Source organism: Diabrotica undecimpunctata, chromosome 8 (assembly GCF_040954645.1).
Source record: "Diabrotica undecimpunctata isolate CICGRU chromosome 8, icDiaUnde3, whole genome shotgun sequence".
Classification (NCBI taxonomy): Eukaryota; Metazoa; Arthropoda; class Insecta; order Coleoptera; family Chrysomelidae; genus Diabrotica; species Diabrotica undecimpunctata.
Window position 1 is genome coordinate 129680926 of NC_092810.1, and position 17036 is coordinate 129697961.

General features: G+C 32.3%; 1 protein-coding gene across 1 annotated transcript; it reads right to left on the bottom strand.

Moving 5' to 3' along the window:
- Positions 1 to 598: 598 nt before the first annotated feature.
- On the bottom strand, positions 599 to 16479 carry LOC140448567 (uncharacterized). The gene is made up of 2 exons (XM_072541651.1): positions 16040 to 16479; positions 599 to 2615 (listed from the first exon to the last, which is right to left on the bottom strand). Exons 1-2 carry the CDS (start codon positions 16468 to 16470, stop codon positions 2228 to 2230), a joined length of 819 nt encoding a protein of 272 aa, XP_072397752.1. The 5' UTR covers positions 16471 to 16479; the 3' UTR covers positions 599 to 2227.
- Positions 16480 to 17036: the final 557 nt, after the last annotated feature.

Sequence of the window (17036 nt, forward strand, 5' to 3'; positions counted from 1 at the left end):
CAAAAATAAATAAAAATGCACCTAATTTTTACTTTCTATCACGAATCACGAAATTCAACTTAAGTACTAATTTTTTTACATAAAGCTAGTAGAAAAAATGTCTATACAATTTGTGTTTGTTTAAAGACTTTCAATTTTTCTTTTTCAACTGTTGGAGCATATAATGTAGAGTAATTTAGTTAAATATAATGATATGCACTTTTCACTTGGAAAGTAATTTTACACAAAATAATAGTTGTTTAACAAAACTACTTTAGAAAATAAGCAAGTAATAGTGCCTTTTAGTTAAGAGAAATAAGTTATTCCCAGGAATTTGACCCGGCCAGTTATGTGATAAGTTTTTTGAGTTTTATGGCCTCAATATCTAATTAATATTTCTAGTCCAGACGGTATCTGTTTAAAATATCCATTTTTGGGTGTGAAGCATATAAAAACAGTTTTTTGCTTAAATTGACCTAAAAACCCTTATATATATATATATATATATATATATATATATATATATATAATATATATATATATATATATATATATATATATATATATATATATATATATATATATATATATATATATATAAACAACACAGTTTCTTAGGGTTGCAGTCAGAAAATTGGCCGGGACTGGAATAAGAGAAATATGTAAATATTTATAAAATATCACAATTCTTCAGTGCAACTTACTATATAGTCGTTGAAATTATTTGTAAAAGCATAGACACTCAACATTAATAACACACATATAAAATATAAAATAAAGGACAAAATACATTCTAAAATTTTTAAAATTTAGGTACAGATAGTAAAACTTAGTTTGTCATCTTTTACTGGTGTGTTTTAACTCTGACACATAGAGAACAAAAAGAAAAAACCCCATGATTAAAAAGTAATAAGGTGTACTTAATATTATATTTATTTTTAAGAAATACTAGAGGTCCATCTTAGGTGATTTTAATTTTTAAACCTATATTAAAACCTAATCTGGCTGATTATTTATGGTTAAATTCACATTGGTGTATATTGGTGTACTATATTTTCTTAACATTTAATAAAACTGTTAAAAATTCTGAAACTATTTTATTGTTTTATGTGTTAAGTTTCATAGTTAGAGATAAAAATTTACTTATTGTAGAGTGGCCATAATAGCAGTATTTTTTTACTTACGTCATAAATATCGTATTTTTATCAATTCTTGAAATATTATAAAAGAAATATATATTTAGACCCTATCTATTTAGATAATAGATATTATTTCTTATATATAAGAATTATATATTTATATGGGTTATAATATATACAGTGATGAGTGCCTTAAGAACCGGCAAAATAACGCAAAAGATAGAAAACATACCACGTTGTGAAATAAAAAGAGATGAAAGTAGTAGAGGTGGGAAATTATCGATAGAAACCTCTAATTTACAATAAATTACATTAGGACTATCGATAGTTTCCCACCTTTAGACGTTAGCTTATGAGCTAGTTGACTTCAGTCATAATATTACAAGTATGACGTCGAATATTTACATTTTTTAAATTTCGCATAAAGTAAAAACTGATTGAAGGCAATAAAGCAAATGTAAGTAAACAGTTTAATTAGTAGTAATTTGATAATTAATTCTGTGTTGACGAATACAGAATAACAAGCTATGATAATTCTGTATTGAGAAGAGTGTATGCGACGTCTCAAATCATAGTTTATTATTGATCAATACTTTAATTTTGGATAAAAAAATACTCCTACTTAAACTGTTTTTACTTACATTACGTGGTACGTATTACTATGACAGAAGTCAACCAGCTCATAAGCTAACGTCTAAAGGTGGGACATTTTCGATAATTCTAATGCATTGTAAAGTCAATTATAGCTTAATATCGATAATTTCTCACCTCTACTACTTTCATCTCTTTTTATTTCACAACGTATTATGTTTTCTATCTTTTGCGTTATTTTGTCGGTTCTTAAGGCACTCATCCCTGTATATATAATATATAATATATATATATATATATATATATATATATATATATATATATATTATAACCCATATAACTGTAATAACAGTTACTTTTTAAAAGACTTATATTTGGCCACAAATACAGACAAATGTTCCATATTACCTGCACATACCTTACATTATTCAATATTTTTCTACCTTATAATAGACATTTCGTGAAACATCAGTAACGATAAAAGAATCTAAAAATCCCTAAAAATCTCTTATTCTAATTTAACCAAAAAAGTAACTCTCATTCGTATTATTTGTCAGTCTAGCAACTTTCGACCGCCTTTTCCTCGCTGTCGTCACCTCACACAAATCGAATCCGTAAGGGATGCAATTTTTCACCATCAACGTCGCCATAGTCCTTTGATTGGTCAGCACTTTTGTCACCGTAATTGTTGACGTCTCGTATGTTCGCCTTCTCGTGTAATGTGGTAAAATGGTTTCTAATTGGTCTAATCTGTCTTCTATCAGCATGTTATATACGTTTTTTGATGACAATTCAGGGGTCTTCCTGTTTTCCTTAGATAACGTAACAGTTTCGCTGCTTTCTAAATTGTTGAGATAATTCTCGTAATCATCGTCTTCCGTTTTTTTAAAGTGGGGATTCTTGTATCTGTAACAACGAGAAAAACAAAATTATTTTAAATTCTTCAAACACTTATCGAAGAAATAGTTTAAAGTGATATTCGTTACCTATTACTAGTAAATAATATAGGTTTGAAAGAATTTATTACTATCAGTATACAGGGAGCAGCAAAAGTCTGGAATATTCTCAATAACAGAGAAACAGGCTACTTGTGAAAAATTACTCGGACAAGTCGATTTTTAATTTCAATTTAAATTTTTCTACAAAAAAGTGAATATTATTAACAGCCGGCACACAAACGCATTAATGAACACACATCAGAAGAGTTCGAAATTAAAAGAGGAATGCGGCAGGGGTGTGTATTGCCACCACTACTATTCAATGCACGCTTTAAAGAAATTATGAAAAAAGCTATTGAGGAAGAAACAGCAGGAATAAAGTTCAATGGAACACCAATTAACAACATTAGATATGCGGACGATACTATTATAATAGCAGACAACCTCCAACAGCTAATGAACAAGATAGTTGAGTATGAAGAAGAATATGGAGACAGTAAACATCAAGAAAACTAAATTTATGAGGATATCAAAAACCCAACATAATGAGGAAAGTCTGAAAATTAACGGTAAAACTTTAGAACAAGTTGAAAACTACAATTATCTTGGCACAATAATTAATCACACAAACGATTACTCCAAAGAAATCAAAGTTCGAATAGAAATGTACTTTGTGCAAGAGACCTAAAATTATACTTAAGAGTTCGGCTGGCAAGGTGTTATATTTTCTCAACTCTGCTTTACGGAATAGAAGCTTGGACACTTAACGCGTCGACTACTAAAAAGTTGGAAGCATTTGAACTGTGGATGTATAAAAAAATCCTGATGATATGATGGACCGAGTATGTAACAAACAACAAAGTCATGAGAAGAGTCAACAAAAAGAATGGAAATGTTGGAAACCATCAAGACACGAAAGCTGCAATACCTGGAGCATGTTATGCGTAATGAAAGATACAACATACTTCAATTAATTATACAAGGGAAAATCCAGGGCAAGAGAAGTGTAGGAAGGAGAAGAATCTCATGTTGGCCTAACTTGAGGGAATCATACGGATGCACATCAATCGAACTGTTCAGAGCGGCCGCATATAAGATCAGAATAGCCATGATGATTGCCAACCTCCGTCGCGAAGATGGCACTTACAGAAGAAGAAGACAATAAAATGTACCGGGTAAACTACCATTAAGTAAGGACGTCTTTTAAACCTAGCTTAGCCTTTATATTTTTAAAGCAGTAAAAAGAAAACTTGTATTTGAATACAGTAATGGCAGTTTCAATAAATTTTTATTAAACCAAATTCAGATTTTTGCTTTAATCTGTGCCTTCTAAGAATTGCAAGGCAAAGCAGACATTGACAAAGATATTAATAGAGACATGGGGAATCTAAAAATTGCATTTCACAACATGTCTCCTCTACTAAGCAAAAGTCCTTAGCGAATTTGGTTTCTAGTACTCGTACAGAGTATATGGGAATAAAAGGAAAAATACAGTTAAGATTTTATTTTACGTACGGCACGTCTGTGTATCCGCTTATACGTTATCCTTTATTCTTATCCTTTCACTTTCAGAGCGACTGTGAATAGCCGTTCTGAAGAGCCCTTTTAGGGCGAAATACATATAAGCGGATACACAGACGCACTGTACGTGAAATAAAATCTTAACTGTCTTTTTCCTTAAATTTTTATTAGTTTAGAAGTAAAGGAAATGTTGGCGAAAAATATTTTTTTATTGTTCAAGTATAAATAAATTTTTAGTACGAATACTACAAATAACAATAAAAAAGTGATACAGTAGGCGGTACTGTAGTCTAGTGCGAAGCTTCATACCATGTTTTCTGTATTTTTAAATTGAAATAATATTTTTAAAATGGAATAAAGTAATTTTATTAAATATTTATTATTTTTTTTATTTAATATTTAAATTTTCGCTTGTCATATGAGGAAAACTGCCCATTAAAAGAAAGTCGTCCGCTTAGCCGGCTTGGTGGAATAAGGAATTGTTTAATTTTAGAAGAAAAACAGGACGGTTTTTTAATAATGCAAAGAAGTCAGCTGATTGAGAAGCATATAAGGCTAAACTAAAACCTATAATAAGAAAATCACATCCTCTAAGGAAAGATCCTGGAAAGAATTAATGTGAAAACATTAAAAGTGTACCTCACAGGACCAGGGTTAACAGATTTCTTAAATGAGATAATTTAATCAACTTAAGTTAGTTAAATTGCCCAATGGGAAGTATACGGTCACTGAGAAGGAGGCTGTAGAGTACCTACTTCTCAGGGTCGACTTAGTTGACTAGTGGAAATAATCAACAAACAAGCTATAGTCCAACCAGAATTGACTGGCTGACCTCTAAAGAGATCTTTCGTTCTCACAAGGTAAGATAAGCTAACGAGACTTTTGAACCTTATATGATTGCGGTACCAGATGGTATATTTCCCAGGTTACTCCAAGAGGAACTGGGAATTATTATGGGTTCCCTGATTCAAATATTTAGAGCTAGACATATTTTGGGGTACATTCCCACAGCTTGGAAGGGCAAAGGTGCGGTTTATTCCTTAAACCTAAACCTAAAATCCTCAATCACGAAAAAAAGAATATTACACCTTAGCAAAATCATACATGCTAATAAGTCTGACTTCATTAACGTTGAAAACTATGGAAAAAATCATGAATAAATACATCAAGAAAAACAATGTTAATAAAAATCTACTACACCAGCGACAATGGGCATATCAAGCAGTGAAATCAGGTGAAGTGGCCCTGCACAATCACCCTGCGTTTTTAGATATCAAAGATGCATTTGATAATATCTCTATTGACTCACTACATAGTGCACTGACAAGGAAGAAACTCCACAAAACAATAAGCAATTAAATTATTCAGACACTTCACAGAAGAATTATATCCACAGATACGTATGAAGGTACCATAAACCTAAAGGTAACTAAGGTGTACCCTCAATTGTAATAGTATCCTATATTGTAATAGTGATTACAGGAAAATTTTCTACTGTTGCGGATCAGATACAATATGACCCTCGTTAAATAGAGAATTGGGGTCTGAAAGAGAATCAATATGTGGACCTTTCCAAAACTAAACTAGTAGCCTTTACTAATAAGAGGAAGATTACTTGATTGATTGAGCTAAAATTATTTAATATAATTTAATTATAATCTTATAAAAACCAATGAATTCAAGTGGATACCAAACTTAATTGGAACACTCATATTAACAACATGACCAACGCGACTCTTTTGCAGACGAGTTGTAGGTACAAACCTAATTACTAAAATCAAAGGTAATCGGTATTACGACCGATAATTAGATATGGTGAAAAAAGCCGACTTTGCAATCTTGTGTGATCTCTATCAATACTCTACAAAGACAAGCGCTTCTAAACACGACAAGAGGCTTGAAATAGTACAGGAACGGCATCTTTAGAGGCTATCACTACTCTGCTCTCGCTAGAATTATATATTTTGGCAGTAGCCTTTATGACCATCCTGAGCTTAAAGCAAACAATACTTGGAGACTGAATTGTGTATTGAATAGATACAAAAATAACTCTGACTATACTTGAGGAATTTATCTTTCAGATGAACTCAGATATGACGACACCAGAATTAATCTTCAATGCAAACACTAACACAATTTTATAATCTAGAGCAGAAAGTCCCAAACATTAATGGGGACTTAATATTATTCATGCGTGGATACTGATTCAGAAGTCTTTAGGAAAACGTGTAATTATAACAAATTTTACATATCCTAGGTCAATATACAACTGTGTTTCAGGTTGAAGTTTTTGCTGTGGTGACCTGCATTGGGGAAATCCTGAATGAAAACCCCAAAGCAAAGAGAATCAACATTTACACAGATAGCCAAGCGGATGTTCTGGCCAAAACGCAATTGGTGAGGAACTCCAAAAATTTCCTCAACAACCTGGCAAAAGACAACAAAGTGTCTTTAATACGAATGTCGGGTCATAAAGGGGTGCATGAGAATGAACGAGCAGATTTGTTGGCAGAACGAGGTTTGGGAAAAATCTTTGTAGGCCCATAAGCATTGTGCAGCATCAACAAATGTTGCAATAAACTAGCTTTAAAAGCGGCTAATAAGGAATCATTAAAAGAACTAGAGAGCAATTTAAGGCAAATCCAGACTAAAAAAAATTCAAGAATATTGATAAAAAATTCTCGGATAATTTGATGAATTTGATGAATAAACGTGGGTTTAAAACCGTTACCGAAATGGTGAATGGACATTTTAGTTTAAGAAATAACCTAAACAAAATAGGTAGGGTGAGTGAATCCTGGTGCAGAAAATGCGGAATAGAAGAGACTGCCACACACATCCTATGTAATTGTAACGTGCTAAGTGATATGAGACAGGAATTCTCTGGTCAACTGAGGATTACACCAGAGGAGATCCTAAAATTACCAAATGAAGAGACTGTTGGCCTTAATTGAGGTCACAGGACTTATTGGAGTTAAATTAAAAAAAGAAACGAAGTATGAGACAAACGTCTTAAGATTAAGTGTCAGAGATAAGTGTGTCTCCCGTGAATTAAGAAGAAGAAGAAGATATGTGTAAAGACTTTACTTTGTCGGATGTAAGTAAACGGAGAAGAGTTTGAATTAGATAAAAAAGGATGTACACAACAGTATTTGAAAATTTTAAGTCTTAAAAAATGTAGAGGGTTTTTCAAACAAATTACTTCCTTAATCTGGCGTTTATCAACCACCATAAATATTGGTATATTCGTTGAGATATTTCACTTATTTAATAAATTTTGTGCAACTTTTGAAATAATTAGTTTTCAAATTTTAAATACTATAAAATAGTGCCTTAGTTATTTTATACTTACCAATACTAAAACGCTTGATTCGGGAATATCTTAAACCTGATTACAGATACTAACGGAAAATACAACAATAAACTAAATTCCAAAACAATGGATTATTATCGTTATTTTTACAAACTGACTATACAATAAATATAAGCTGAAAACAATGGAAATGGGGATTGTTTGCAGACAGGTTTAACTGATAAATTCTAATAAGAATCATTGTATTATATTCTTTAAACTGGTTGGTTAGATTGGATAAAGACATGGAATTTCTTTCCGGTCATCAGGATAGAGTATTAGATTAGCATAACTCAATAAGTATTTATAGTACATTTGAAAATGATCGATAGCACAAATTTTATAGGAAAGGTCTAAATACAGGATTGGTCAGTGAGCAAATGAGCAAACCCTAAGGGACTAGGCAATAACTAAACGCCTCGATGACTGAGAACACAAAATTACTTTAATATAAAAAAAACTAAAATGTCAATGTTACGTATCCACATTAATTTTTATAAAAATTCTAAATATTGATTCAGGACATTTCCTTACAATTAAATAATAAATATATATCGGTTACTAGCGTAATATAAACTTATAATTAGTAATATAAATATATAATTATATACCTAAATACATAAGTTGTCTTCTTCTGATAAGGGGGCATCATCATCATCATCATAATTAGTTTCATTTTGATATGGAGTCAGATGATAGTTGACGAACATCTTGAGATTTAAATGTTGTATTATCTCTCGCGATATATCCCTTCATTTGAGCAAAGATTAGATCTATGGGGTTAGGTTCACAGTAATAAGATGGTAATCACTCTTTAAAATGACACTTTAACTCCATGTTATTGTGCTATTTTATCTACACTATACTTCTTCAATGTTGGTGTATATTGTTTGCATAGCTGCAATAACTTTCTTTTGAATAAACCTTATGCTGACACTACTATTTCTTTGGTTATTAGCTAATCCAAGAGTTCTTGCTTTCCTTAAGAGTGTTTCTGTTTGGTAACGGTTTCTTTAATGTTGAATGGTAACTGGCATTGTCAATGACTATTACAGAATTGGTCGGTAATAAATCTATCATTTGACTGAAATATTTCTCAAAAACATCAGCAGTCATTTATTTATGGTGGTAGTTGGTAGAATTTAAAATAAAATCTAGCAAGCCGCCACCAACAAAACTTTTATCTCCTCCGATATGAGTGATAATTAAACGGCGACCTTTACAATTGGAAATTTTAAGCCAGTAGACAAACTTTCTATAAATCACTGACAAGTATTTGTAACCAGTTTATCTGGTCAAACTTTTTCTACAAAATGCCCTTCATTTATCAATATTTCATCTAAATAAAAAATATTTTTGCCTTCTCTTCTGAATTTTCAAATTTCCCTTAAATATTGCCTCCTCCAACAAACAACGTTTTTTTTTCTCTATGAGCGCAGATTTTCTATTGTTATTCTCATTAACGAAACCTAATTTACGTAAAGTTTTCCACAATTTATCTCTTTTAATGTTTGACAATGATTTGTCTTCATTAATTTGTACTCAAAGTTTATCCAAAGTAGAAATCTTTGTAAATCTGTTGTAAATAAAATAAATGAACTTTTCTTCAAATCGATTATTTCACAGTATTGTCTATATGAATGGGTTTTCTTCCTGTTGCCATTTTAGGTGCTTCTGTAATACTTCCACTTTTTCGTTTCTTTAAAAGTCTTCTTTAAAACACTTTTGACGTGAACTATATTTTTTTCTGAAACTAATTAATCGGATAAAAAAAGGGATATTCAAGTTTGAAACATAATTTAATACTCTTTAATATGAGTATAAATTTGTCATGGATTGGTTATCATTTATATGCGTAGCAACCGATAAACATAGAAAGGTGGTTATTTGTTGTTTATAACGATAATAAGAAATTTATCAAAATTTTTAATTATTGCATTTGCAACAAAAAATTGTTCGGTTTTTTATAATTAATAAGTGTTTAAGTGTGTGTAAGTCTAATGGATACTACAGCAGAGAAAGCAATAGTTATTGCAATAATAGAAAATGGACTTAGCCAGCGAGCTGCTGTTGTACAACTGGATATCACACGCGCAGCGGTTCAAAGACTGTTCGAACATTATGACGAGACTGAATTTCTTCGTAGACGTCCTGGAACAGGTAGAAAGCGATTTACAACTGCTCGTGACGATCGCTTTATTGTGTCGACAAGGTTAGGAAATCACCACTTAAATGCCGTTTAAGTGCGACAATAACTCCGTGAAGTAAGAGGAGTGGTTATTAGTCAGTGGATAGTAAGGCGAAGACTTGAGGAAAATAATCTGACCCAACTCTGTTATGAGGATATATCCCCATATACTGGGGATTTGTTATGTTCTCAGATGAGATCAGAATATACCTCTATGGTAGCGACCGAAGAAGGAAAGTGTACCAAAGACGAGGAGAGCGATATGCATAATGATTGAAAAGTGTAGTCCTTATGAAAGTGGTTCCTGCATGATCTTCCATGAACCGACTTCACGAGCGAGGAGGTTTAACGGGTGCTAGATACATCGAGTAGATTTTAGCAATGCATGTGTTACCTTACGTTGAGTACATTGGAGACGAATTTATTTTTATGCAGGACAATGCAAGGCCGCATACCTTAAGATTCGTTTAAGATTACATTACCAAAGTTGGTTTTCGGATCATGGAATGGCCAGCGTGCAGTCCAGTCCTAAATATTACAGAATATTTATGGGATAAGCTAAAACAAAGAATTCGGGCTAGATTTTATACCCCAGACTCGATCCCAGAGCTTATTGTCGCAGTAGAAAAAGAGTGGCTTAACATCCCACAAGAAACAAAAGCGAACTTGATTAGATCTATGCCTAATCGTACGAGAGAAGTTATTAATGCAAGAAGAGGTCATACCCATTATTAAAACATTCATTATTAAATTTGCATTTGTTAAATTTCCTTTTTGTGCTAGCAATAAAAAAAGTTAATTTAGCTTGATGCATTAGTTTTACAATGTTAAGCATAATGAGTCGACATAAATTTTTATAAATGTAAGCATACTATTAATTATCTTTCAAACAGTATATCCCTTTTTTGATTCAAGTAATAGTTTCTGAAAAAAAGATAGTTTAAAGTTTAAAGTGAACCGATTTCTATGCACGCAAGTTTATTTTGATAACTTTATCGATTATTAAGTTTCCTATAAAGAGAATAATAAAGTTCTTGTCCAATTATGGTTTGACATGTTATATTGTCTTTGATACTTTTTTTATTTCTATCACAATCTTGTTTTTTATTATAGAACCTATTTTAACCTTTATGATATCAAGTAATACTTTTTTACTATCTTGTAATGTTCCTTGAATTGACATTTAGATACTTGAGTAAGTATTGAATTATCCAGCTGTGCCAATATTTAAAGGGAACTTAAAAACCAACCTTCAAAAGCCACAGAAGCAGTACTGTGCTTATAGTACATTCTGTAAGAATAATTATATAAAGAAAGAGGTCAAATTTAGGATTTATAAACGAACGATTCGATAAATTATTCGACAGTAATGATATACACAGTGGAAATAAAACTCAAAATATTTAGAACCATACGAATACTGGAGGCAACACACATGAATATATCTTCTACGCAGAATAGTAAGAAAAATCCGGAATACTGTTTATTAGAATGATAACCAGAAGGATAAATATATCAGTTTTTAAAAAGGTATAAAACCCACGACATTTCTTTAGCTTCGTATTTATAGATTGTAGAATACAGATTTTAAAGGAGTCGTTTAGAGTCACAAACGTGTGCTGGGGCTTGCCTTAGTGTACGGCGGTGAAGTGTGGCCTGTAAAGAAGATCTTCTTCTTCTTTGTGTGTTGTGCTTGTATTCAAGCGTTGGCTATCGTCATATCGACAAGCTGATGAAATGATTCTCGGTCAGCAGCTAGATGAAACAGTTCCTCGACCGTTCGACCTGTCCATTGTCTAATGTTACGCAGCCAGGACAGTTGTTTTCTTCCAACCCAACGTTTTCCTTCGATTTTGCCCTGAATGATTAACCGGAGTAAGCGATATTTAGGTCCTCTCATTATATGACCGAAGTATTGGACCTTTCTCATTTTGATGATGTTGATCAATTCTCGCTCTTTGTGCACGGTCTCTAGCACGCGATCGTTAGATATGTGTGCTGTCCACGGGATTCTGAGCATGCGACGGTAACACCATAACTCAAATGCTTCTAATTTGTTGAGATTTTTTATTTTTGTTGTCCAGGTTTCACATCCATAGAACAAAGTGGACCAGACGTAGCACTTCAATACTCTAGACGTGTGGTCAACGACAGACTTCTACTGCATAATACAGAACGCCAGTTAATAAAGTTTTTACGTGCGAGTTCTATTCTGGTCGAAATTTCCTCGTCACTTTCAACCCTGCAGTCAATCCAGCTACCCAGATATCTAAAGTAAAGAAGATACAGGTAGCTAAAATGTAAACATTTCAGACCCCTGAAAAAGAAAAAGCTGAGGAGGAAGATGAACAAGAGTGGTCGAAGGGAAATCAAATGGAAAAAATTGTATAGTGTAATCACAAAACGGATGGATTGATACATTAATAAATACTAGACAAAAATTTTGCGACTGCAGAACGATGAATCTAGAATAGAAAAATTGTATCACAGTGTCACAAATTAACTAATTTTTATTTTATTAAATAAGTAATTATTGGGTATACCAATAAGAATAGATCTTTATAAAGTTTTCCTTAATTAATTGTGTCTAAGATGGAAACATGAAGACTATATAAATAAACAGTAATTTCGACGCTAAAATCCAAAAAGTAGTATTACACATACCGTTGTTAAAGTTTTTAATTGCAGCTATTAACTTTGCAAAGCATGATATAAAGTAATTACTGCACCATTATTATCGCAATTTATAATATTAACTACTTTAACGCTGAATCTACACTTTTGTTACGAAATAAAATACGAGAAAATATTGGTGCATCAAGATTGAATTTAACGGAGTCAGTTTGAAACCGTACAACCGATTTCGTTGAAGATGATTGTTTAATAGACCGTATAACCTAACAATTATTTAGATAAAGTGTGAAAACAGCAATTTAAATTATTAATTCATAATAAAGGCAATAAAATTAGTTTAAACCTTTTTTTCAAATACGTAAGAAATGGATAATGCATTTTTTAGACTTTAGTTGGAATTTTATAAAGTTCTTATCAATTTGAGCAGTTATCCTGCAGATTAGATTTGATTTATCCATTGCTTGTCATATATCGACATCGACCAGAAAAACAGTTTTCCTTTTACCCCAGTCAATCTGTGAAAAAATCAACGATTTCATGTAAAAATCTTATACATATTTTTGAAATTTCTAAGAGGCACATGAAGGACAGTTGATGACAAATCCTTGAAGACGTACGCTGATTTTGCTTTGTTTTTTTAAACAATCATAAAAAGTGAGAAAATGCTTTTTTGTTTATAAAACGTTTGTTATACATTTTAGACAAAAATATGATTCAAATATTTGGGTGAAGCAGGTGACAAAAAAAACGGTTGTGGGCAGTAGAAGTTATACTTCTATACACGCGTTCGTCTTTACAAATTTACGTGGGAGTCAATCTGCACAATTTTAAGTACCTTGTCAAGCTGGCCAATTCAAAAAACTTCAGGAGAAACTTTCTCCTGAAGCGACATTCTCAAATTCGAATAGACAGCACTTATTCTGATATTAAACCCAATAAAACGGTATTCCTCAAGGGTCCACTCTTAGTGTTACTTTATTTCCTACTGCAATTAATAATATTGCCAACTCACTTTCACCTCTAGTCATAGACTGCCTATTTGTGGACGACCTGGTCATCTACTTAGGAGAGAAAAATTTATCATCAATATCACATCATATTCAAGGAGCCATTAGCAAACTAGAAAACTGGTCTAATACTACTGGTACTGCTTTTCAGCAAACGCTTTAGAGCTATTTAATTCCTCCAAACCTAGTATTAAATACAATTCTATTGAATATGTAAAATCTATTTATTTTCTTGGCATGAAATTAGATAATCGTTTAACTTGGAAAGAACATGTGCACTTTCTTCGACAATCTACACAAAATGGACTAAATTTATTAAGAAGTATAGCTCACAAGCAATAGGGCGCAGACTTTCAAACATTAATGGCTTTATACAGATCCCCAATTCACTCAAAACTTGATTATGGAGCAGTTGCATACAACTCGGCAAAAACTTCAATACTAAAAATTCTCGATCCAGTTCATAATTCCGCAACTAGGATAGCATTGGGGGCGCATTATACAAGCCCTATTAAGAGCATGTACTCTGAATCTGGGGAGCCTTCGGTTCAGCTTAGAAGGGAAGTCTTTCATATGCTACAAGGTGGCGGCAAATTTCCTGTTTTTAGAAACACTTTTGTTGACAGATTTTTCTCGACGTTTCAGTCAAGAAGAAGACTAGATTCACCATTCTATTATCGTATCAGCACAATTCGAAATAACCTAGACATCACTGTATCTCCTATATACACACTTACAAATTCTGATAATTCTCCACCATGGACAATATCTCTCCTAATGTGCGATATCAGTCTTACATCATTTAAAAAATCTGATACTTCATCGTAGCTCTTTAAAACCAACGCCTTAGAGAAGTTAAATACACATCACAAGTCCATCCACATTTATATTGATGCGTCAAAATCGGAAAATGGAGTGGGTGCTGCATTTGTAACAATCAGCGAAGAACGATCATTTCAACTCCCTAAGTAATTTACTATATTCTCTGCTGAACTATTTGCCATTCTTCAGGCAATAAAATTCGTCAATGAAAATAACATTGAAAAAGACAGAAAAGATTTGATTTCACGTTCAAAGCGTCTATGTATCTATTGATACGTATTTCGACTTAAAAAGTCTCATCAGAATAGGTATTCATAGCCGTTCTTAACGTGAAAAATAATCTTCTCTGTCTTATTAGAAGCAAAAATAACATGGCTTCGTTATGGACGCAATAGCGACATCTGATAGAAAAAAATCGGTTGCCTGTAAAGTCGGTTTTACGGGCGAAGATTTTACGTGACAACGTCTTTTTCTCGGTAGAATATTTATTGATATGAATATTATTAAATTGCACAATAGGAACAAGGAATTGAATGAAAATAAGAATTGCACAAATTTTAACTATAGAAATATATTTTGTTTACTAAAAATTGTACATGTAAACTTAAAGTTAACTAATTTCTATTTGAGTGATTTTGTTGAGGATAGGACGATGATAGGAGAAATAGCATCGCACCAGCGGACCGATCATGTTTGAGTGGGAGAGAGACGCAAAGCATTCGCCGGTCCGGCGGGCCTCTCTCTCGTTCGGTGACTCATCGTAACAGACGTGAGCGGGCGTTACACTTTTTCATGAGTGACTCCGAGCCACAACCTAATTTAAGACGTTGTCACGTCAAAGTCGGTAAGATATTTTCGAAACAAATTCAGATTTCTGCTTTAATCTGGAGCCTTCTAAAAATTGCAAGACATGGCCAGACGATGATAAAGATGTTAAAAGAGACATGAATAATCTAAAATTTGCATTCCACGACATGTCTATTCATCTAGGCAGAAATCCTAACGAATTTGTTTCTCGTACTCATACAGAGTAGATCCGAATAAAATAACATTGTTAATAGCCTAATAATTAGTGATTCATTGAGTTCATTATCCTCATTAAACAAACTTTTTATTAAACACCCTATTTTAAGTTTAACTAAGTCGGAACTCATGATATGCCAAATTAATCGTCGAATTGTTGAGTTTTTTTGGAACCCTTCACATTGTGGTATAAAAGGAAATAAAAGAGCTGACAATGTTGCAAAACAAGCAATTGAGAAACCAATTTCATTGACAATGTCTACTTGTCACCACCTTGATGTCAAACAATATTTTAAAAAGAAAATATTGAACAAATGGCAAAAAACATGTGATGCCTTAAATTCTAACCTTAGATCCATAAAACAAACTGTCCTACCATGGAGGCTACCTATGAAAAGAAGAGATCAAGTTATCATCTCCAGACTAAGATTAGGATACACCAAGATCACTCATGATTTCCTACTACAGAAGCAACCCAAACCTTTGTGTTACCTACAACAATAAAAGACATTCTAAGTGAACATAGTGACCACAATCGTACCATACTTATTTTGGTTTTCTCAGGACTAATCAAGAAAATCTAATTGTATTCTTTGTTTTTTTTTTATATTTATGTTATCTGTAAAATCGACCATTGCTAATAACCCTTGTGGTTGAAGCGGTTTTAAATAAAAAAAAAAATCAATTCAATGCAACACAACTCTGTGATTGTAGCTTTAGAAATAATTTTTTAAAATATAAATTCTTTTTTGAAAATAAAGATTAAATTAAATATTGTTGTATTTAAAATTTATACAAAACACTAACATTCTACCGTACATAGTTATTAAATAAATTAAATTTACCTGGTATCATAATTCTCATTGGCATATTCATTATTCTGTTCATCAAAATACCTCCGATGCCGATTCTTGTCAAAATGATTTAGTTTACGATCCCTCACAAAATATTCCTTAGTCACCAATTGTTCATATACACCTTTATGTTTAACAGAATTGTCTTTCTTGCACATTCCCTTTTTCTTAGAGTATTTAACGCACACCGGGTTTTTGTAAACATACGTAGTTACCACCTTTATTGCCTTCGTTTTGGCAACCGCAGATGGTTTTATCGGGGGTACATTATTGGGAATCGGCACATCCCCTAAATAGGGTAATTTGAGAGACGGCAAGTGTCCCATATAGTTTCCGGGATTGTACAATTTGGCGCACTCTTGAAATAAATTTGCGCGAGTTCTAACGGCGAATACCGTTACCAACACAATCGAGAGATGCATAATTGCATTGAGATACGCGTACTAGAATTGTGTTATACTAACTGGACGATAAAAAGTAACTTATTTATAATCTCCGGCTGCAGATCAAAGAAGTTATGGGGGGTCATGGGGAAAGTGAAAAGATAGTAGTGATACAATAAAATAAGGCAAGTTCATGGTTAGTTATCTTATACAAACTAATAAACAAGGCTTATATAGCATAAAAATCATTGTTAAACATTGAAAACGAATGATATGAATACCCTATTATGGCAAAAAAATACAATCTTTAATAAACACATAAAAATTTTAAAAGAAGCAAAATATATTCGCTTTAGTTATAAATAAAATAAATAATATCTAATGTCTCGGCCCTATTTTCTATAAAGCTGAAAAATCCAGCTTTATAGACAATTGTCGAACGTTTTAGTCTATAAAGCTGAAGTTTTCAGTTTCTTAAACATATAATTGACCCGCCTCTTTTTTATAAAGCTCAAACCGGAGCACTTTTATAGATTATTAATTATGGAATTCCCGTTATGTCAAATGATCTTTTGTTATTTTTAATGAATAGACTAAAAACTCTA